Source organism: Monomorium pharaonis, chromosome 6 (genome assembly GCF_013373865.1).
Source record: "Monomorium pharaonis isolate MP-MQ-018 chromosome 6, ASM1337386v2, whole genome shotgun sequence".
In the NCBI taxonomy this organism is placed as follows: domain Eukaryota; kingdom Metazoa; phylum Arthropoda; class Insecta; order Hymenoptera; family Formicidae; genus Monomorium; species Monomorium pharaonis.
This window is the reverse complement of record NC_050472.1, coordinates 24,059,820-24,082,195: the sequence shown is the minus strand read 5'-3', so window position 1 is coordinate 24,082,195 and position 22,376 is coordinate 24,059,820. Positions and strand designations below refer to the sequence as shown.

At 47.0% G+C, this 22,376-nt stretch overlaps 1 protein-coding gene across 13 annotated transcripts in view; it reads right to left on the bottom strand.

The window, feature by feature from the left end:
• LOC105838852 (ephrin type-B receptor 1) overlaps positions 1-22,376 on the bottom strand; it is a 90,475-nt gene that overhangs the window by 43,742 nt on the left and 24,357 nt on the right. For all 13 annotated transcript variants that reach the window (XM_036288929.1, XM_036288931.1, XM_036288930.1 and 10 more), the window contains exon 2: positions 11,682-12,322. In XM_036288929.1, coding sequence (XP_036144822.1) covers positions 11,682-11,814 — 133 coding nt within the window. In that variant the 5' untranslated portion in view covers positions 11,815-12,322. The remainder of the gene's footprint in view (positions 1-11,681; positions 12,323-22,376) is intronic.

Below are 22,376 nucleotides of genomic sequence, written 5' to 3'. Positions count from 1 at the left end.
TTCTGGACCCGGCCCACGCCACGAATGTGCTCAGCGTCGCATAGGTGGAATTACCATTTACATAGCGTTATTATGTTTGCGTATAATGTATGTACACATGTTAAATCAATTATTTAGAGAATACAACTCTCTCGATATCGCAGGAAACCGAGAGATGGTGGAGAAAGAGAGAGAACGAGCAGGGTTAGTTTATTCGATATAGAGTCTATTCTCTCTCTTTTCTTCGTTTTCTATCTTCCAGCTTCCTTTTCCTCTCCCACCAGAGGCGCTCTTTGCATATGGATCTTGAATTTCAATCGTGCTTTTCAAGTACAGCCCCCCATTCTTTTGTTTCCCGTCAGCCGCCTCGGCACTTCCCAAACCACCCCCTTTATCTTTCTCTTTTTCCAGTGACCTTTCTTCTTGAGTCCGTCTTTCTTTTTCCTACTTTCTTGTTCTTTGACGCTTTTGGCATAAAAAAGAGAAGAGAAGAGAAGAGAGAGAGAGAGAGAGAGAGAGAGAGAGAGAGAGAGAGAGAGAGAAGCACTCATTAACATTTTAAAATAAACCTTCTAAAAAGTCATGTGAATAATGTACGTGACAGAAAAAGGTTTTCTTAAACGTTACACAAGTTCAGCTACAAGATACGAAAAAAACGTGGGCAGAACGAGAGTATCAAATATGTATGAAAACCAATAAAGAAAAAAAAAAATAAATTTCTTATTGTTAAGTAAATAAACGAAAAAACTGGCAAGAGCTAATTATATTATGACAATATTAAATAATTAATCTTCTGTGCATCATGGTTCGGCTTTCTGTAAATTAGCTACGTATTATCATAAGAATAAAACCGACAAAAAAATAAACGATTAGTAAACGAGAAAGAAAGAAAGAAAAAGATCAAGAGCCAAGTTGTATCAATCATTTGTGTTGGGATAAGGCCAATTCACCGAAATATTTATTTGTTTCCGCGCGCAACCGTGGTCCAACCGAATCCAAATAAATAAGAACCATCACCCTTCCCTCATCCACAAACCCGTTCATAAATTTTCCCAGCGGTATTAACGGTGGATGATACGTGCAGCCGCGACGATGCAGCCTTCATAGTGCGAAGCGGGCTTTAATTTATCTTACGACCCCCGTGCTGCGGCGCGTGCATGTGCTCGTGAGAGAACGAGAGAAAGAGAGAGGGAGAGAGAGAGAAAGATAGAGAGCGGTTTCTGTATTAGCATGTAAATCACATCGTGTGAGGCTTTTTAGAATAGAAACCTTCCGTCCCAGACGCGACAGCGATAATCGAATTCTCTAATCTAAAATAACGGAGGAGACGTGTGTAAGCGGAGGATTTGGCGACCGTGTGACTACGTCCTCTCTCTCTCTCTCTCTCTCTCCCTCCCCGCTCTTCCTTTTGCTCGATTTGCTCCGTCAAGTATACCTTCGGCCCTTCTACCGATCCCCTTTCTCTTTACTTTTTTTTTCCCCCTCGCGATCTTAAATCGCGTATTACTATGTAAATTACTATCAGATCGCGATAATCAAATTAATCGTTCCAAACGATCGCCGGACAAAGTGAACCGTACGATCGACCTGGTTCGTTCGATCTCTTTATCTTTCTCACTCCCCAGGCTCACGTCACATCAGAGAGGAAAAATAAATTCGCTCGGGAACATGCCTCGGCCTGATTTTCGCCTCGCTCTCGGTCATTTCTCGTCGAAGGTGAACGCCGGGGTGATTCGATGTTCCTTCCGCGTTTGCGCCGCCGTGTTCTGGTCCGGTTTTCTCAAACGGCCGAATCCCGCATCACTATGTAAATTACTGCGTGATCTCTACAAGGACGATTCCTATACCGCGATCGCGAATAATTAAATTAATCGGTCTAAATATCTGCCGAAAAACCGTCCTCTGTCCTGTCAGGGCGGGAGGACCGAAAGAGGAAGAGCAAGAGCCGAACCGGACCGACTCCGATTATATTTCTCGTTATTCTTTTTAATTGGCCTGACGCGTTCTCACCGGCGCGGCGCGACCGGCAAAAAAAAAAGAGGAATAAATATCTCGTTAGAATCGGGTGGGCCGAATATCGCGTCCCCCGCGTTCCTCTCTATCTCCTACGCTTTATTATTTTTCTACCGCATCGCGTCGATTCGCCGAAGCGATCAGCGAAAATCATTGGAAAATTGCCGCTGCCCAGCGCCGCGTCGCGACGCTCTGCCTTTATCCGAGATTTATGCGGGTCAGTAATCCCGCATACCGATAATCCCCACATGCAAACGAGACGCGATCGGCACACACATATATATCCGGCTTAATCAACAGCGCCGCGAGGGAGGGAAAAAAAAAGGAATTCTCGATCGCTGCGGTTGCACATGGACGTGGAATAATAATTCCGGATGCATATAAGGCAGAAGGGAGGAAGGCAGTGCGGGGGAACCCCCGTATATTTTCCTCAACGCGATTTGTCGGCCACCTGTCCGATCAGCAGTTTGTACGGCCCGGTAATTTCCACATACCGAGAATTATTAAATACACGTCGAAACGTTCCTGCGGCCGCCACCACACACGTATGTGCAGAGGCACTTGTATGCGTGCGTGCGCGCGTACGTGTGTGTGTGTGTGTGTGTGTGTGTGTGTATCTATGCGCACATATGGTCGGTACTCGATCGCGACGTGCCACGATTTTGCACGTGTCTTGCACGCGTGCATAAGCGCACCGTCTTTCTCCCTCGCTTGGTGTACAGCACGTTACGAGAACGATTTATCTCAGGAAAGAGGAAGAGAGCGAAGGAGACCGGTTAATGCGTTCCGAGAATCTATTACCGGGCTCCCAATATTGTAATTATTTTATTAGCGGGTCGCTCATTATGTTCCTTTTTATATGGCGAGCAATGTTGGTAATTATGATTATTTTTTCCCGGTTTTTTTTCCTTTGGCGCTTTTTTTGTCCTTGTTCCCTATGCTACTGGCTCTTCCGCGTAATGACAGCGTCTTCCATAAAAGTGTCCGCTTTGTCGGTGAACGTATCCTTGGAATTCGGATGACAAATCGAGCTTCGGTCTACAAACGTGTTCGATTAATCGTACAATGTGCTCCAACGAGATACTTGCTTTATAAATTATTTTAGTATGTCACTGATAATGAATATAATCAAGAAAGAGACGGAGGAAGAGAGAAAGAGAGAGAGAGAGAGAAAGAAATCTTGGAAATAAAAAACAGATAAGAATCAAGATTATCGTTTTGATATATCCAAAAATAAATAAAAAGCTACTTAATTGCACGCAGCAAAAAGTCTCGTGCAATAAATAATGCACTGCAATCGTGATTCTTAATAGTATATAGCGACATATGAAATTTTATTAGCTAGTTAATCTCCAAAATGCGTGGACGAGCCGAATGGACGACGATACCAGCGCAATTCGTAGAAATAATTTTAAAAATAGAATTTCGATTGAGTCACGTCGACGGCCATTCATGCAGATGTAATTTCCTAAAAAAAAAAAAGAACGCGATATTGATCAGCGCGCGAAGGCTGGTCGGGTTCGCTGGAGGAGTCGTTAATCAGCACGATGAGGGCGATGAGAGGGTTCATTAGCAAAGCGTTCGCTCTCGCGGTCCAAGAAAATATTTGCGGTTTCTCTTTCCTTTCGCTCCCCTCCCTCTCTCTCTCTCTCTCTCTCTCTCTCTCTCTCTCTCTCTCTCAGCCGGTCGACGTTCCCAGGAATCTTTCAATTCCAGCTTGCTAGGGTGGGGTGTGTCCTCGCGTGCGTTGTTAAGACCGAGATTTTATGACACGATCCGAAATAACGAGGAACCTGAGTCAGCAGCGCGCATAACTTATCTCGTTTCATTTCTCGTTCGAATCACCGGTCGGGCATCGTCAGTGACCTCGACGGTGGTCCACGCCGGATGGAAATGGCGAAACGATCTTGTCGGAGCGCGTCCAAAACTCGGGTCATCCAAAGTGTCCTGATGCCCCGATACGAGTCGATGATGTCGTCGACGCGGCTGTTGAAGACTCCCTTGCGCCGTATTCTCTTGCTTCGAATAAATAAACGGGACAATAAACGTCACGCTCTCGGTACGTTAATCCGAGATTCTTACAGAAAGCAGTATCGATATGGTAACGACGTCGTTTTACATGACGCGACACATACGGGGGTCATTTCGAGCTCAGGTTTTAACGCGCGAGATCGACTTGGCGGCCGGATTAGCGGAATTTGAGGCACGGCTGCGTCAAGAAAACCTCGGCGCTTTCTCGCACGCATGTGCACGCGCGCGCGAGGGTACTTACACGCGCGCCGGCGCGTTAAATTCATCGCTAACGTTTATTACCGCGCGCGACATTAAATGCCTCGTCCGCGTTAGAGGCGGGGTCCGCGTATATGCAACAACCTAGGCGCGCTCGCCGCCACCTAAATGCGGCGCAGCTATTACGCAGTCTTAGAAATGCACTTACGCGCACCTGATCCGTGTTCCGCGCGAATACGCGACGCCAAACTCGTTCCGATAGTAGACGTGCCTTACACGTGAGACCTTCGCGCGTACCCGATCCAGCCGTTCCGCTTATTCGCTGAACCCGAACCTTATTTAGCCGTATATCACGCTAATGCTGTCCAATCGTCGTCCTCGAACGCGCAGAGCTTTCGTCTCGATCAAGATATGCTTTCGGTATTCGCCTTTTTTTTTTTAAATATACGATAAAGAAAATATTATTCCATCGATACTTATCCTGATGATAACGAACCCGATTTGGAAAGTATAATGGATCATTATTCAGAATGCCAACTGTTTATTTGACGCGTATAACGGATTAAAGGCACAAAACTCTTTACGGTGGTCGTATATGCTTTTTTTTTTCAAGTATTGCTCGCTTCAGAACAAAACGTACTTACCGTGTACCAGATATTTTATTTACGGTGTCATTATAACGGTGCTGGTCGTGCACAAAAGGAGCAAGAAACGTCTGTCTAAAGGGATAGACGCGGTCGCGAGAAGAGACGGAGGATCCAACAGCGGTGAGAAATCACTCGTTTCTTTTTCCAGCTCTTCCTTTTTTCGCAGGTGCGACGGCAGCGGCTGCTGCTGCTGCTGCTGCCGCCGCTGCCGTCGCCGCTGCTGGATGACGGAGGGAAGTCACAAATTTTTTCATTAATATGCAGCGAGACACTCCTAACTCCCTGCTGCTCGGAAAAGGTAATGTAGTAGCGGGGGCAAAAAGGGAGAAAATACCCGGAGCTCGCGCGCGATGTTCGTGTATTATACCGCACCGATTTCTGTGTATGTATGTGTGTGTGTGTGTGTGTGTGTCTTTCTGTGGATGAGACGTGCTCGCACGCGCGCGTAGGTGTAAGAGAGAAATAATGGTCTGCTAGGAAATGTAACCAGCCGACGCTCACGCCCTCGTCGCGACGCCTCGAGAGACTTTATGGGGGATGAAGAAGGGAGAAGGAGACGCACACAAGGAGAAGAAACGAAAGCGTGCTGTTAGACGACGACGCCGCACACGGGGGATATGTAAAAACCGGGGAGAATACCTATATACCATAAAATGCGCGCGCCGGGCATATACGCCGATGTACACCACTTCGGCTTTCGAGAAGCAATTCGTCTCGTTCGATCCTCGCATATTGTTTCCCTGCCCGACAAATTGCTATCCTTCCTCCCTCGCGCTTTCGATAATAAAATTATTGAAAATAACGTTTCATAAGATTAGTTCGCTCCCGCGGGAATAACATTGTATCGTACGAAGGAACGATATTAATTATTAAAAATACATCCAGCAAGTAATCAATCGTAACAACCCAATATTTTACGTACACGTGTGGACAAGTTAAAAATTATAAGTTACTTAATTAAATTTTAATTAATTCAAAATTTTTCTTTAGAGAGAGAAAGAGAGAGAGAGAAAAAGATTTCCATCTGCTTATATTAAACTCGCAGCACAAATTTTATTCTTCTGCAAAACGGAACACATGATCATATCACAAACACCTATTGGCGGAGTGTTTAGCATATTTAATTATTAACAAATTTAAATATTCAAAACGGTCCGCGAAAGCGGAGCTTGACACTCCTGGCCTACAGCATCGAAGCTCGGGATATTACACGCGGTTTGAATACCCGTCTGAAACGGGGAAACACGTAACACGGGGCTAACGCAAGTCGTTCGTCATCGGCGTACTTCGAGCCCCGCTATTCGAGGCGTTTTACTGGGCGGCATGCCTAACTTCTCTGTACATATCTCTATACCTGTCTCTTCCTCTTCTTAACCGACGTCCTTCTTCTTTCCCTCCTCCTCCTTCTTCTTCCATCTCGCGCGCGAGATTTTTCTCGGCGATTAAAATTTATGCTCAGTCGTGTACCCGGTGCGTTGCATATCGCGTTTCGTCTCGCGCAATGCTCGTTTTGCGTCGAGCTGCGCACACATTTAAGTACCTTTATACACACGCAAGTACACACGTGCATGCACATGAAGAAAGATATAGACGCATGTGTGTCGCGCAGTCTCTCTTTTATTCTCGCGCCGCACGTTTTTCCCGCCTCGCTCTGAGTTTGACAAGTTTATTTGTCTCTGCGGCGCGATCGAGTCGCATCTCGCCGTCGTTGCCGTTGGAAAATCTACGAAGAGGAAACGCGCGACAAAGGGACCACCGATGACGGTTTCCTTTCAGCGGAAGCGAAATTGCGGTGGTCCAGCTGCGGAAAGCTCGATCCGATGTATTTATAGGAGTAAGATTGGCATTAAAAAGGGGGGAGTGCAAGGGGGAGGGGGAGGAAGCGAGAGGGGCGCGGTTTCGTCCAATCATCCGACGAAACAAAAACCGTTCGGGATGGAAAATACTGATTTTTATTCTGGCAGGTTGTACCGGATCGCCCCTTTGTGGCCCGTGCCACAGCTTGGGCCACCGAGAGCAGATATTGCACATCGCCGATGATATTGAATATTTAAATCGCATTGATATTTCACGAGAGAGAGAGAGAGAGAGAGAGAGACTACACGACAACGTCCAGTTAAAAATATGAAGTTTTTTCGGCGCGCCACAGAGCCGATTTGGAGGATCGACTGACAGTGTGATCGAACGTGAACGTCCCGTTTGTCCACAGATATCGATCAAATCGTCTTCCGACGGTATAAGTGAAACGTCGTATCGAGACGCTGACAGATTTTCGATAACGACGCTTAATAGCTTGAATATATTAATGTCTCGAGCGTTCGTTTTCATTCCTAATTGATGCCGAGGTCGAACAGGCAAAGTCGCATTAATTCCGACATCACGCTTGTGTGTGATTTAATTCTTTCGGAATATATCACCTTTTATCTTATTATCTCTTTATTTACGGAAAACATTCCTTAATATCTCGAGTGGGATAGCGCGTATCTCTTCGCGTTGCATAATGGTTCGCAGGGGCACATATAACGATCAAGTCGGTCAATTTCACACGATAGATGCATTTTCGCCGCGGTGCATCGCGATTTATCCGGAGAGATACCGTCGCGAATTCCTCTTACTCTCGTCTCTCTCACTCTCTTGTTCAAAGCCAGGATATTCACGCTAGTACTGTCGAGTTCGGTCAATGAGAGTAGCCTACATTCGTCGTGTGATCTTTCCCTCGCGCATGGACGGCGCACACAAGGGAGCCGGAACCATAAACCCTCCCTTCCACCTTCACGTACACGTGTACGTGTACGAATCTACCACGAAGAGAGAGGCCAGGCACGGTCCTTTCCTCTCTTCTCTTCTCTCTCTTTCTCTTTCGCGCTCACTTCTCTTTGCTTCTCGGACGATAGGGGACAAGTCCTACTCCGTCCTTGTCGGGCCGATAGGATGCTGCCAGGCTTTCTTCGTGTACAGCCGGGGCCCAGGATCAGAGTAGTAGGTTGTACAGGTATGCACGCGGTGGGCTGGCCGGGGGCATTCCTGCGGCGTTGCCGCGTCTCTTACTCACCGTGCCCTGAGAGAGTAAGAAACGAGAGAGAGAGAAAGAGGGATATAAGGAGGCAACAGCCGGGCGAGAAGGAAGAAGCGAGAAAGGACGATAGAGAGAGAGAGAGAGAGAGAGAGAGAGAGAGAGAAGGAGCCGAAGGAGGAAAAGAGTAGAAGTGGCGAGCTGGGCTCTCTCGCACGGCCACAAGCGCACCTCGAACGAGTCTTTCTGCCTTTTCGCAGAGGCAATCGAGTTTGCTCGGGAAGAGAGGAGACTGCCTCTCGCGAGACCCGTTCCCTGGCTACCGCCCGTCACCGCCGCTCCTTGCTCCCGATATCCCGATGCCGCTCCCGCATCGGGGAATCGCTAACTTCTTCCTCGCCGTTGCCGAAGAGAGGAAAACTCGCTCCGTCTCTCGCGAAGAGCGCGCGAGACGCTGTGCGAAAGAGCTTCGGAAACTCGCGCGTGATGCGAAGACGGGAGACGGGACGGAGGATCGCTCTCCTACGTACGAGATTAGCTAAAATTTAATCAATCTCCAGTGGGATGGGTTACCCGAGAGAAGAGTAACGGCTGTGCGTCAAGGAAGGCGGGTATCGATTAATGCATTTACCGGTAAGGGGATCAGTATAGAGCAATTGACGATAAGAGCGAACGAAATGAAACGAAAGGTAGGGAAGAAACCAGGAGGAGACTAACTTTCGTTTATCAATTTCGATTTCGTCCACTTCTTGATTTCGCATTGGCTCCCGGCTAATGTCCGCTAATGTCCGCCACGAAATCGAACGAAAGGAAGTTTCGAGTCTTGGGTGGGGTCTCTCGTCCGGTTCTCTCCCTCTCTCTCTCTCTCTCTCGGCGATCGCATCGCCGAGGAGCAAAACGACGGACTCGCCTCTGCCAGTAAATGAGTTCGGAACGCGAGTGGACGGCGTAGTAGCGAACGTGTTACCGTAGCTGCTCGTGGCCCCTGGCTTCGAAAGAGTAATTGAGTTTCGACTGCTGTATTACAGGATTTCGATTCGTCTAAAATCTTCGGAAGAACTCGATCGAGTGAGCATGAGACTAAACTATGTATAATTGAGAGATTTTTAACAGTTCTAAGAAATGGCCGTTAATCTTTTTTTTTTTTTTGTTAATGTGATCTGAATCGACAAAGATGGAAGAGATCGGAAGAACTTGTGCGCATTCGAGACTTCGAGGAGGCAGTTGAGGAATTCGCTTTCGTAAGATGTCACGCATCGACGAAGAATTTTAAGTCCTAGTAATTCGCGAACAAGCTCTTTCTCTCTCTCGAAGCGAGTTCCCGATGCGAGCTCTCGATCCCAACCGGTTGCGCGCGTACCTGTAAAGTTCGGGAACTAAGGTAATAGACGCGTCTTAGGGATCACGAGTGCGATCGAAGGAGGATAAAGTTCGCGGGTATTAGCGACGGACGGAAGGAAGAGAAGCGGGAAGCGCAAAGATATCGCGCGGGGAGGGATAGAGGGGGAGTATAAGGATAACGAGGAGCTCGCGTTTCGTGCGAGTCGGGGGAAACGAAGTTAGCCGCCTCCATCGACAGACACGGTCCACTGGGAACAGATCCTTGGCAAGTTCCATTAAACGCGTTAGGGGGTACCGCGGGAGGGGGAGAGGAACTCCCGAGGGGCCGCACGGGGAAACTTGCCGCGGCTAGTTCGCGGTGGCCGCGATCGCAGAATGTAACCCGGAGATCTCGAAACCGAGGCAGCCGAAATTCGCATTCGCCGAGAGCGAGGGGCACGCGGAGAAGGGGAGGGGCCTTAATCTTGATTATTATCTGTCTCGAGCATGTAAAGGACATAAGTGCCGCAGATGGTTCCCGACATATCAGGGACATTTAATATATAATGTACAATAATTATAAATTGATACAAATTATATGCTTCGCATGTTGTAAGAGATGTATTTATTCCTTTTACATCAAAAGTTGTAAGCGAGTATTTAACTAGAGAAAAGAGAGAGAGGGAGAATTAATCGACGTGGGAAGTTTCATTATTTCATTTTCTACTAATTTCTAGCGTTCAAATTCTCCCGCCTGTAATCGGAGGGTTTCAAGTTTCAACCGCCCTTGTACACTTTATTTTACATAAACGTTCCAAAACCGCGTATAAAATAAGGCGGGACGCCGCCACTGCCGCAGGTGAGTTTGCCGGCCGAGGTTCGTGGAGGCGTCTCTACGTCTCGAGCCGCGCCGACCGTCCCCAAAAGTGCGACGCGAAACGATCCCCTTTTAATCCCTGAAAGCTAACTACCGGCACCTCGGACGATCTTGCAATTCGGAAGATTGGTCCGCATTACGAAATTATCGTTATTCCCCTCTACGAAAGGAGGGAGGGGGGGAATGAGAGGGAGCCGCAGCGGAGAGGGCGAGCCATCGAGACGCCCGAGGCGCCAGGCTTTTTTTCGGTTAAAATATGGAAAACGTTCCGGGTAGCCCGCGTGGATGATCTTCAGAAATGCATAATGGGACTGGAAGGCCAATCTTGGCTCCGTTAAATCACGTTCGCAACGATCGGGACGAGGGCAGTGCACACAGAAGAATCCTTTATCCGAGCAAACAACATCCATCGCCTCGGGACACTGACTCGGTGCTCGCAAGGAGGGAGGGGAAAAAAAGAAGGAGGGGCGAAGAAAAAAAGAAAATTAAAAGTGCGTTCCCGTTGAATCTCGATGCGACGAGGAATTATATCGCGATTAAGGACAGACGGGGGAGATGGGGGGGAAACAAAGAGCTTAGTTAATGTAGGTGGACCTGAAATTTCTTCTCCCCGCGTTTCGTCCGAGCAGAATGCGCCCGAGAGAGATGGCTTAAACTACTAAAAAAGGATTCTTAAACGCGGGCCAAGTAAAAGTTTCGCTAATTTAAAAACGGTTCTCAATCATTAGGGCTACGAGATTCATGTTTCGTGATATTAAAGAAGACGTTAAATGAGAACCGGAGAGACTTTTGTCTTACAGGGAAAAGGGAAACGGGCGGATTACACAAAATAACAGTCATAGCCGGTCATGTGATCGGTCGCTAGGATAGTCGTGTGGGTAGGTATAGCGGCGCGTACGCAATTAGTGTCGTGGCAATTTGATCTTTCTTTCTCTCTCCCTCTTCCTTTCGTATTCAGCGTCTTCGCGCAATAAATCACACCGCCGACGCCGCGCCGCGAAATTACGACTAGACCGTCAGGAAACGTCGACTTGATGCGAACTAACGTGTCTCTTACATTCGTTTCTCCGTTAGTTCTCGAAAGGAGATAGGACCGATCGGGACAAAGGAGATACAACGCAAGTTACGGTCGTATTAACGTTCTTTCGGCAAAGTTCTTCGTGGATTATCGCGAGGCTACTTTACATTAAATTATTTCTCCTAGCGAACCGCAGCGATTAACGAGATTTAGAAATATTTTAATTCCCGCGGATTGAAAGAAGTAGCTTTAGCGTGAAGATAATTAAGTCATCGGAGAAGCGCTCCGCCTTCGCGAGAGACGACGATCGACAGATCGGTCGATCACGCGGTGCGGCGGCGCGGGCGGTGTAACCGCCCTTCGATCCTATACCTATAACCCGATACATCTGGCTAAGTATACGTCCGAGAGTGGCAATCGGGCGCGATGTATCGCGCGACCCGAGGTGTCGCCGCGGACTATCATCTCGGCTCGATTAGCCCTATGTAGGTAGGTAGGCGGAAGAGGATAAAATACCTCGAAGGGAAGAGAAGAGAGAGAGAGAGATGCGCGAACGCGGACGGACGGACGAGAGCTTCTTCTTACCTTGTTCCGCCGGGATCCCTCGCGGGTAGATTAGCAACAGCAGCAACGGCAGAAGGCGGGCAGTAACGGCGGCGCAGGTGGCTAGGAAGCCTGCTACGCCCGCCATATTGAAGGGGACCATTCTTATCGCCATGTGGACGGCCCGACTGCCGCCGCGGTGGACGGCCGCCGCCGGTCCTCTCACGATCCGTGCGAGAGGATGCAGCACACACCGTGTGCAGCGTCGTCACTCTCGCCTCCTCATGCCTCCTCCTCTTGCGCGTCGCCTCGCGTCGTCGTCTTGCGCGTCACGGCAGCCGACGACGACGACGTGCAGCCACCGATCGCCACCGCCGCCAAATTCCTCCACCGCCCTCTTCGTCGACACCACCACCACCTCCGCCTTCTTCCTCAGCGGCTGCCACTGCCCGCTTATGCTCCAGCTTATATCGCTCTTATTTATATCTTCGGAATTCTTCCGACGCGCACGCGGCAGTGATGATATCACGCTCCCCACGATATTTCTCGTGACGATTGAATGATAGCGTTATAAATACAACCTTGTCCAATAGTTTATATCACAGAAAGAGATCGATTTTTCTTCTTCTTCTTTGCTTGTTACATGGCTTTCTATGGCTGTTGAATTTTACTAGTTGCTGCGTCTGAAAAAAAAAACAAAGATAGCTCGTGTTAATTAAAATTGAAACATTTTTTCCGTTTGATTGCGATTTGCATCTTTCCTTGCTTCCAAGTAGTGTTCCATAGACAGGCAACATCGTTTCTATCACGTGAATGGGAGAGTAAAACTAGATGGTTTATTTTCTCTACTCTTCTAATAACAACTTTGAAAGGGACGATACTACCTTCATAATTCTCGATGAGCGAGGCATTGTTTTAACTATACGATGTTGCTGGTCTATGCAAAATATTTTTATTATATTTTTGTAGATAGATTGACTGTATATATCATCCTTTACTGTTTCTCAATATCATGTATTAAAAATGTTCGATAATTTGTATATATTTGTATTATAAGTAATAATAAAACGACATACACATTAAATTGCATTATTAATGTATAAAAATCTAAAAAATAAGTTACGCAACATTATTTCTCGCATTATTCATATACCATCCAATTAAAAACGTTTGGTTACTGATCCTGCCTAACAAAACGTGTCACACATAAAAGAAAAAAAGTAAACGCCCCGGACGGAATATCTCGAGTTCAAGGTCAACTGGCATCACGTTGACGAAGGGTTGCGGTGGCACCGACCGGAATTCGTTATTTTCCAACGGCCAATTATCGTATGTGGAAAAGAAAATATGTGCTAGTAATGAGAGAGCGCGCGTGAACGGCGAGGGGATGAAAGAAATAGGAAAAGGGGCGATAGCCCAGTACAAAACTTTGGGGTTCATCATGATAGTGGAAGGGCGCCGGGATAAGGCAAGACGGGAGAGCAAGGGGTTCCAGGATCAATACCACGCGTTTATCCATCTCCCTCTCGCTTCTTCCCTCTTCGATCTCCGTCCTTTTCTCACGCTCGTAGGGAACACGACACGGTAGGGAGAGAGAAACAAAAAGAGCGAAAAGGAGAAGGAGGAAGGGTGCGAAGCATCGACCATCCCTTTTCGGCCAACTGCGTCTTTTACTTTCGCCTCGGGTAGGCTCTAGGGTCTGGCCGACGTCTCGCCATTCTTTGACGAAACGAGAAAAACAGGACAGAGGAGGAAAGACAGAAGGTGTCGTATATAAGAGGAAGCATGGGCTTGAGGATCGAAGTAGGAACGAAATTCTAGAGTGTCGAAATATAAAGGGGTAAAAAAGAGCGAGTGCGTGTCAAAGAAGTGTACGAAAGATAGAAAGAAGAGAGAAGAAAGAAATGAGGAAGAAGGATGACAGAGGAGAGACAGAATGAGAGCGACAGAAAGATAGAGAGAGAGAAGAGGAGAAGGAAAGGGAAGAGAGAGAGAGAGAGAGAGAGAGAGAGAGAGAGAGAGAGAGAGAGAGAATGGCGGTAGGCTCGCTTTAGTTCTTCTAAAGCGGGCAAAGACCTTCTCTCACTTTTTCCCCTTCTCTTCGACTCTAGCCAGGTCAGCCAAGATGCATCCGCGAAATTGCAAACTTCAGTGTAACGCTGCCGCTGCTGCTGCGGCTCAACTCGGAGGACAGCGCCTCCTAGCTCGGCTATCAACCGCTGTTGGTACCACTCGTTTTCTGCCGTTGCCATTGCCCGACGAGTGGTCTCGTCAAAAATTTAAGATGTCCTCCTTCCTACCCTACGGCGCACTTCTTCGGGCCTCCTTCAAAGTCCTTTCCGTTCACCCCCCTTTCTCCGACTTCAGATTCACTTCCTCTTCGACACGGGCTAGAAATCCGCGTAATATCTTTTCATCACACCTTCTCTTTCATTTTTTTGACAAGACCCTCTGGAGAAATTGCCGAAAACAGCCCCGCTCGTCGAGAGAGAGAGAGAGAGAGAGAGAGAGAGAGAGAGAGAGAGAGAGAGAGAGAGTGCACGAAAAAAGATTGAAGTGTAGAGAAGGAAGAGTAGAGGAGAAGGAGAAGGATAGTCGTAGGCGAGTACCTTTGAGACGCTATTTCCCATTTTTTTCCCTTGTTTCAATCCCTGCGCGTCTCGTTACCGGTTACTTTTTCCTTCCTCCGAAAAGTAGACGTAAACACGACGGGGATCGTCTCTCCCACTAGCAGGTCGTTCACTAGGTAGGTGGTTGCCTCCTTCAACGAGCAAAGGCCTCTTTCTTTTTCTTTGTTTCTCTCCATCTTGCCTCGCGTCCTCTTCCAGACTAGAGCCCTTTCCGTGTACCCACCACCCAGACAGGTACGTTAAATTGCAGATTTTGGGAGACGGTGGTGGCCTCCCTCTTCCCTCCCCCCTCCTCCGACTCGAGTGGCTCGTGAAAATTTTAAGCCCTGCCTCTGTGCGATGCCGCGTCTTCTCCAACGAGTTTCGCATCGAGTCGCGACACTCGCTCGTTGGATCGTCGCAAACCCACAGAAAGGGGGTGGGAAAACGAGGGGAGGCATAGCCGAGAGTGCATCTCTGAATATATGTATATATACACATACTGCGTACAATGCCCCTCTTCGGCTTTCGGGAATATCTTCGAGTGCACTTGCTTTCTTTCAAGGTGAAAAGCCTCCCCCTCATCCCTCTCGAGTCTCGTGACGTCGCGTTTGCGCTTCCATCCGTCCGTCGCAAAACCCTCCGACCACCCTCTTCGCGCATAACCCCGCGAGAAACTTTTGCCACTGTAGCCAGGTTGGACGGTTTTATTCAGATTAAGAAGCTCCCCCGTCGTCGCTGTTTCACGAGACTTGTCTCGGAAAAGTTCGTTATCTAAAGACAAGTCTATCAGTATCTTTGAAACATGATGAATGGCAATTTGATTGTCATGAAGTATAGAAAGGTAAAAACATATTCATACATAACGGAAGCCTGTCGCTTGATTTATGCCCGCTCAATTTTAGAATTCTACGTTCTATAATGGCTCTTTTAATTTGCATTAAGGCATCGCATTCCAACAGAAAATAAAAAATAAATATTATAGAAAAAACTAAAAACTTTAACAAAAATGATGAAATTAATGTATCGTATCACAATTCTATTTCTAATCAATGTAACGGAAATTTATATTGTCGTTTTTTATGAAATATATATGGTATATAATTTTTGTCCCTTATCTAGAAGCAGCTGTTTATTTGGAGAGGAAGCATCAAAATAATCTCGCGTAGCCACGTGCGGGTTCTCGCTCATCTTCCTCCTCCTCTTCTTCTCGTTCTTCACCTTTCGGCGGCTCGGCAAGGCTTTCGTTCGATTCGTCTTGTTTCCAGCGTTTCGTCGGACTTTCCTCGCGCCACCGCCACCAGCGCCCGTGACCGCCCCGGGACAAATTCTATTTCCGGTTGAATTTAAGACCCCCCGGAATACACCGGATTTATTTCACCGGCGTGCCGCGTGCAGCTGGGAGGGCTGAAGAGGAAGGAGAAAGGAAGGAACGGCGCGGTTTTACTCCGGATCCGACGAGGCTCGTAAACGTAACAAAGAAAAGATGTATACTCGGGAGACGAGAGAAGCAGCGCAGACACTGACGCGGGGCGAGGAATGGGGGAGGCCTACGAAGGGCGTAGGAGAAAGAGAGTAGGTTCCTCGAAATTATTATACCTTGGACGATCGCCACTCTCCGAGCGATCCGAGCGCTATTATTTTTCCAAAACTACGAGAGTCTTCTACCTCGAACCCAACCTCCCCCCCCCCCTTTTTATATATATTCTTTTTCTTCCTCGCCTAGCCGACTTTTACGATAGTAACGATCGTCCGGTTAACGAGTGACGGATAGACGCAAGAAGCGAGACAACTTCCATTCTTGATAAATGAGAGAACATCGTCGTTAAGGCGGCCAACGGGTGATCGGGGTCTACTTTTTTAGAATCTCCGTCCACGATCGTCCTATTCGAGATTTTTATTGCGATGCGCTCGTAGCGATAAGAATTTTAAAACAATTCTTTGAGACACATTATGTCATCTCTCTGTCTCTCTTTTACGTCTTCCTTTGAATCCTCCTCCTCCGCCTTGTTTCGATTAGATCTATTATTTGTTTCCGTTCCTTTGATTTATGTCGCTTGTGTATCCACGTTCGGGGATTTCAGTTTATGTGCGGCGATAAAAGAGTAGGAAAGATTGAGAGACGCGGAGAAGAATGGAGAAGAAAAGATTTTTTCAACATTACCGGATTCCCCTCTTTTCATAATTAAAACTCATAACACCGTCCGCCGAGCGCTGCTCGCAATTACCGCGTAATGAACCTTAATCAGTTTTCTTTTGTTACGAAACTATCGCGCCGCGCGTTAAATATGCAAGCGAAGGAAAAAAGAATGCAAGCCGATGCGATTTAACTGCTGCTATTCGCTACGAGCTTGTAAATTTTATTCGCGTTCCCTTTATGCAATTAGCCGCAGCATCGCGCGAATTAAACGCGCGCGGAAAAAGAGCGCGCGGCCACGGGGAAAGGGATCGACTTGCGAGAGGGAACGCGAACAAATCCGCGGTATCGATACACAAAACCAGCGGGAATTTCGCAACGCCAACCTAAGCCGTTTGTGCCAGGTGAAAGTGAGTCGTACGAGCTCCCGTAATACCGCATCGAGCAAGAGACCGAGTGGTCCGTCCCGACCGACAGGCGCAACGCGCGTGTTTCGATTCTCATTCGTGTTTAATTAAGATTTCGCGCATCGCTCGCACCATCATCTCGCTGTCGCGTCAATCGGATTCATTTTGTGCTCGATCGAATATCTGGCTCTCGTGTGAGATTCGGCGGTGTTATTGGAAAACACACGTGCTCGAGTATCCTCGCGTACGCGATAATGCACTCGTTTAACGGACGGGACATCCGGTTCGGGTCGTTTCGAGACGCCGCCGACGCGTTGAAACGATTGAAATACAAAGAGTGTACACTGCACGCGTGTTGAAGATGATTCGCATGGTCCATAAATAGTCTTCGTGATCGGGGAGATTATCTAAACGAAGCATCCGCGTGAAGGAAACTGACGTTTACGCGAGCGCCTGAAATATAAGAAATAAGACTCGCGGCAACGCATTTATTGGCATTCCGCTGTAATCAACGGCGTCGGCATCGCCGATTATGTTTTTCTGCTTCCTCGTTACTTACAAGGAAGCACGCGGAAATGTTGCTCTTTAATTTTGACGAGCATATAATATATATATGTTGAAATCTATACCAAAAAATAAGGGATACCTAACTCTTTTATGTACACGTAATTTTTTTTAAACTCTTTCAAACTCTTTAAAAACGTATGTAGACTATTTCTATCTCGTTCCATTTAACTGTTCTATTTATAACACTATTAATAAAAGTTTAAAATAGTAAAAATTAGATTATTAAAATTAGAACAGTTGTCTTTCTAAGTAACACAAAAACTAATTTTAATGTCTAGTTTATGGCGCTTTTACTATTTTAAAATTCTAAAACGGTAAGTAGAGCAAGAAAATCAATAATGCACGAAACGAATAATAAACAATAAAAAAGTTCTGTCCCCAAAATAATTTCAGTTGAGAAAGTTTCTTTTTCTAAGAAGCACGAAACAAATATCAATGTCCCTAAGAATTAAGAGAAAATCTAATATAATAGAACTTGTATGATACACGACGCATATCTACGTGAACGAGAGTACGGAACTAAACGGCGCCATTTCTAGACGATATATCGTGAAACTTAGAGAGACAAATACGAGTCGTTCGAGCGTAACCGAAAGTAACGAGAAAAAACCAGTACATTTCTTATCGTGTGTCGTCCAGCATGCAACTGGACACCCTCTGATAAAGCTAATGGCCCCCCGTGGAGTTCATCAACGATCAGTCACGCGATCCTGACCTCCATTCCTCTTCCCGTTCGCGAAAAAGAATCTGCTTCGGCGGAATCTTTATCGCGTTTTCGCCAGGAGGGATAATCGAGGAATAAAGGAAGACGGAGGAGGCGGAAAGCCGCGTGTAAGGGGCAAGGGATCAGGCGAAGTGGCGACAGGAAGACGGAATCTGGGCCTGTCGCCAGGTGATAGCCTAATCCACGTTTCCTCCGCTTATCCGTGACGCCGTGACAAACGTTCTGTACGACGTTCGCATACGTCAAAATAGTTCGACCATTAGCGGTTTGCCTCGGCTTTTCGAGGTTTTTCCCCTCGCGGTGAGGAAGATTCCTTTCTCGCTGCAAGCGAGACGGAAAGAGCGACGAGGAGAATATGAACGCGGATAAGGAGAGCCGTGCGCTTACGCCTCGACGTAATTTATACGTCTCTAATCTTAACGATAAGCTCCTCCGTCGTTACTGCGTGTCCCCGGGATTGCGTCCGAAAGTAACGTGAACGATCCTTCGAGAGTGCCGGCACACGCGCTCCCGTATCGAGTGCGTGCGTGTTCACGATGATATACTCGCGTCTTTTCGGGCAATGGGCTCCCCCCATGGGGACGCTCGCTCTCGCGTGCCTCGTAATTTTACTCACGGGGCCTCAACGCTTCTATAATTCACGTGAGGGCTCGAACGAAAAGTTTCCGAGTCGTTGTTCCTCGGTGTTTCTTCCGTTGCTTCTTTCGTGGGCGCACATCACATTTAGGGCCATATGGCTTTCGTCCCTCCTCCCCCCCCCCTCTCTCTCTCTCTCTCTCTCGCTCTCTTTCTCGTTCTTGCGCTGTCCCTTTGTTGGAATATCTCGCGCCCCCATCCCTCTTCCCTCCCTCTTTCCGAGTCTCACCGTTGGAGATTGTCTCTTTCCGCTATATTTAGTTTTATGCTTAGCTCAACGCGAGGTGTAGTCCATCATTCCGAGAGGCATTATACAAACTGTTTTTTTTTTTTTTTTTTTTACAAACTAAAGAGAGCTTTCTAGATATATTGTCAACTGCATAAATAACTGTGATATATATTTGACAGAGATATAAGCGGATAAATACGACGCGACCGGGTGGTACTTCTCTTCTTCTTTAGCATGCGCATAAAATTTTAATTAATTTTCATCGCGTTTAAAAAAAAAAAAAGCTTTCGAGAGAGATCGAGACACGCGGGCTGGCTCTCATCGCGTCCGCTACTTTTTAATAATTAGGGGCATTAATACTCCAAGTTAAATTACAACTGACTACGAGCGAAGGCGGGGAGATGGGTGGATCGGGGAGAATGGTGCTCGTATCTTCGGTCGTCGTCGTCGTCGGCGAAACGACGCGTACTTACTTTATCCAATAAATAACAGGCGCGGAAGGCGAAGTTCCCGACTGGAAAGTTTGAAGCTTCTCACGGGCTAAAACGCTTTTGTCAGTCGCCGTCGCGTCGCCGAGGCGAGTTCTCTCCCTCGGAACGAAATTATTCCTCAAAGGACTACATCTCTGTTTTGTACCCCGAGGCATTATCAGGACCCCATCCCCCCCCCTGCCCTCTCCCTGTCTGGTTGGAGGCTATACGCGAATCCCAGAAATTATCGCTTCCTACTCGAAGGCGACACAATTTGTGCCGTTCCGCTTCGTTCTACTCGTTTTCTTTTGTCCAGTGATCTACCGCGGGGCGAAGAAGGAGAAAAGGATCACTATGAAAAAAAAAACCGTGTGTCCTCTCGCGTATTCCAGTGCAAACTTCCGGCTTATCCAGACCTCTCCTTCTTTCTCCGTTCCTCTCCCTTGCGCGTCTGTCTATCTTCTCCTCCCGCACTCCTACAATTCTCCTCGCATCTTTGCGCGGATCGGACCATGCTTCGACATCAGGGGTAGAACGACATCGTCCTCGTGACATATGGAGGGTCCCTGAACGCCCTGTTTTCCCCGCGCGATCCCTCGGGGTTTTCTCTCGGCATGTTCCTCCTAGCTGACCGAACTGATACTTTACCCTCCTGTCCCTGATGCGTATACGATCTCACACTCCTGCGAGAAATATTTTCATCCGTATCCCGTCTCCGTTTACTTTCCCCCTCCCTCCTAAGACACGCCGGCCGGCTACGAGCACGATTTTCGCTCGTATTCTGACCCGGAATTTGTACAGTGCCTGCGATCCTATTGTGACGGTATTTCAAATGAAATTCCCGTTTACTTAATATTGCGGCAAACGAAGCAGGTATCTGGGGAATCTCACATGTCTAACGAAGCGAATTTTTGTTTACTCCGTAAATGTACGGGAACTGTAGTAACGTGCATTACTCTTCGCAACAGTGCATTGATGGAACTAATGCAGACGTCTACGAAAGATAACAAATTGTAAATATATAGAAATTTAAATTGCTGCTTACAGAAATTATTGTAGCGTAAATTTTACAAACTATCACTGATTTTCTTTTACAAAATTTTATATGTATATTTAAAATGTTGAGAACAACATTCGCGCAATATGATCTGGAGGGGGAGAGGGAGGAAGAGAGAGATAGAGAGATTCGGAAGGGAAGGGGGGGCGCCCGAACTAACGTACTCGATCCAAAGGAAGCGTAGACAGCATGGGGTTTCCGTTCGCAGCCCCACACACGGTGCCACGGATGATCCTCAATGGGGGAATCGTCCCATTAACAAGTAACCGTTCGTTAGACGTGCACTCGATCGTAATGACCCCGGCGAGGACCGTCCGCCATTTTAGACGGCAATGGTGTCCTCTTACTGGTACCAGTTTATGAGGGTACTTTAATATAAAGACACGACTACGAGTTAAGATCCTCCATATACTGAGAAAATAAAATAAATAAAAATGCATTTTTTCGCGTGTTATAGATGACGAATTCGCTGGAATATTTTATCACGTTACATGTTTAATAACAAATTTATTATAAATGCCAGAAAGGCATTAAAGTTATTATACTGATCGCTAAATATATTTTTTTAACAGCTATAACCTACATTTTGATTAATATTATTGAAAAAATTGTGAGAAAGACAATCAAGTTGCTCGTTAATTAAGGCGTTATTATTTTTTTTTTTCGTACGTAAGATGGGGAACTATGAAAATGTTCAACGCTTGCATCTCCGTTAACAGACAGGAAGAAACAGAAAGAAACAGCAAACGGGGGCGTCTCGGAGGAAATTAGTCGCGAGTGAATTTTTCTTCGTCCTCTCTCTCAATTTCGTCTCTCTTTCGTCGATGTTGTTGCTCGCATTCACTCGCCCGCTGTAAATGCGGTGTCTATTTTTCTCGTTAACCGCGACCCCGGCGCTTCCGGCGTCGCCGGGCGACAAATAACAGTGATTAACGACCTCGATTACCGGTATACAATCGGAACGCCGCGGAGAGTGCAGGGCCAACGGCGACGAAGAAAGGAGACCAGGGAAAAAGGGAGCTGCTGAAAAATGTCGAAGGAATGTTATCTAGCTCCGGACTGCCCAACGGACTGTCGTCTCTCCCCCGCGTGAGACCCACGTATCGAAATCGTTCGCGACAGCGTCAGCTACAACTCGATCCGAGAATCGGTGAGAATATCGCCTGCGCTTAATCACCCGCGGGAACAAAGACTCGACGCGCGTGAATAGATGATTAATTTCTTAGAAACGAGAAAGACGACGTGTACATATTGATATGCGTATATGTATATATTTATGAGTAATGTGCGCGATCGTTTTCGTAAAACGATCGTGCAGCAGTGTGACTCTTGGTGGTCTTCCGGACAATTTTCAATTAAACCCACGGTACGATTCAGGAAGACTTTCACCTGACTGCATAGTAAGTAAAACTCTATTCCGAGTCGATCCGAGTCGACGATGGAAATGAACTTTCACTCATCGATAGGGTCGCTCATGAGATGTCATGAGTTCGGGACATTCCGTGCCTTTCGCATCGCATGATTTTCATATAATAGAGATTCACGTTCGAGCGTTGTGTGACGTCAAACATTATTTTCTATATGACCTACATATTGCGTTGCCGCGAGCCTATTGTTTCCATTATTACAACTTTACACGTCCGAAGGATTGAGGCTAATGTACCTCGACAATGGTAACTATGTAATCGTATAATTAACTGCAACTACGATATTGATTAGCTTCTATTGAAAGGATATATATTATCTAGCTACTAAACGGATTATCGTCCATTCGAAACGCCTTTGCGATAATTATCCCGAAGAAGACGTCATCACTATGGGCCAGTCGAGAGAGAGAGAGAGAGAGAGAGATGAAGGAAAAGTCTATCTATGCAACTAATATTATAATCCTTCCATCAACG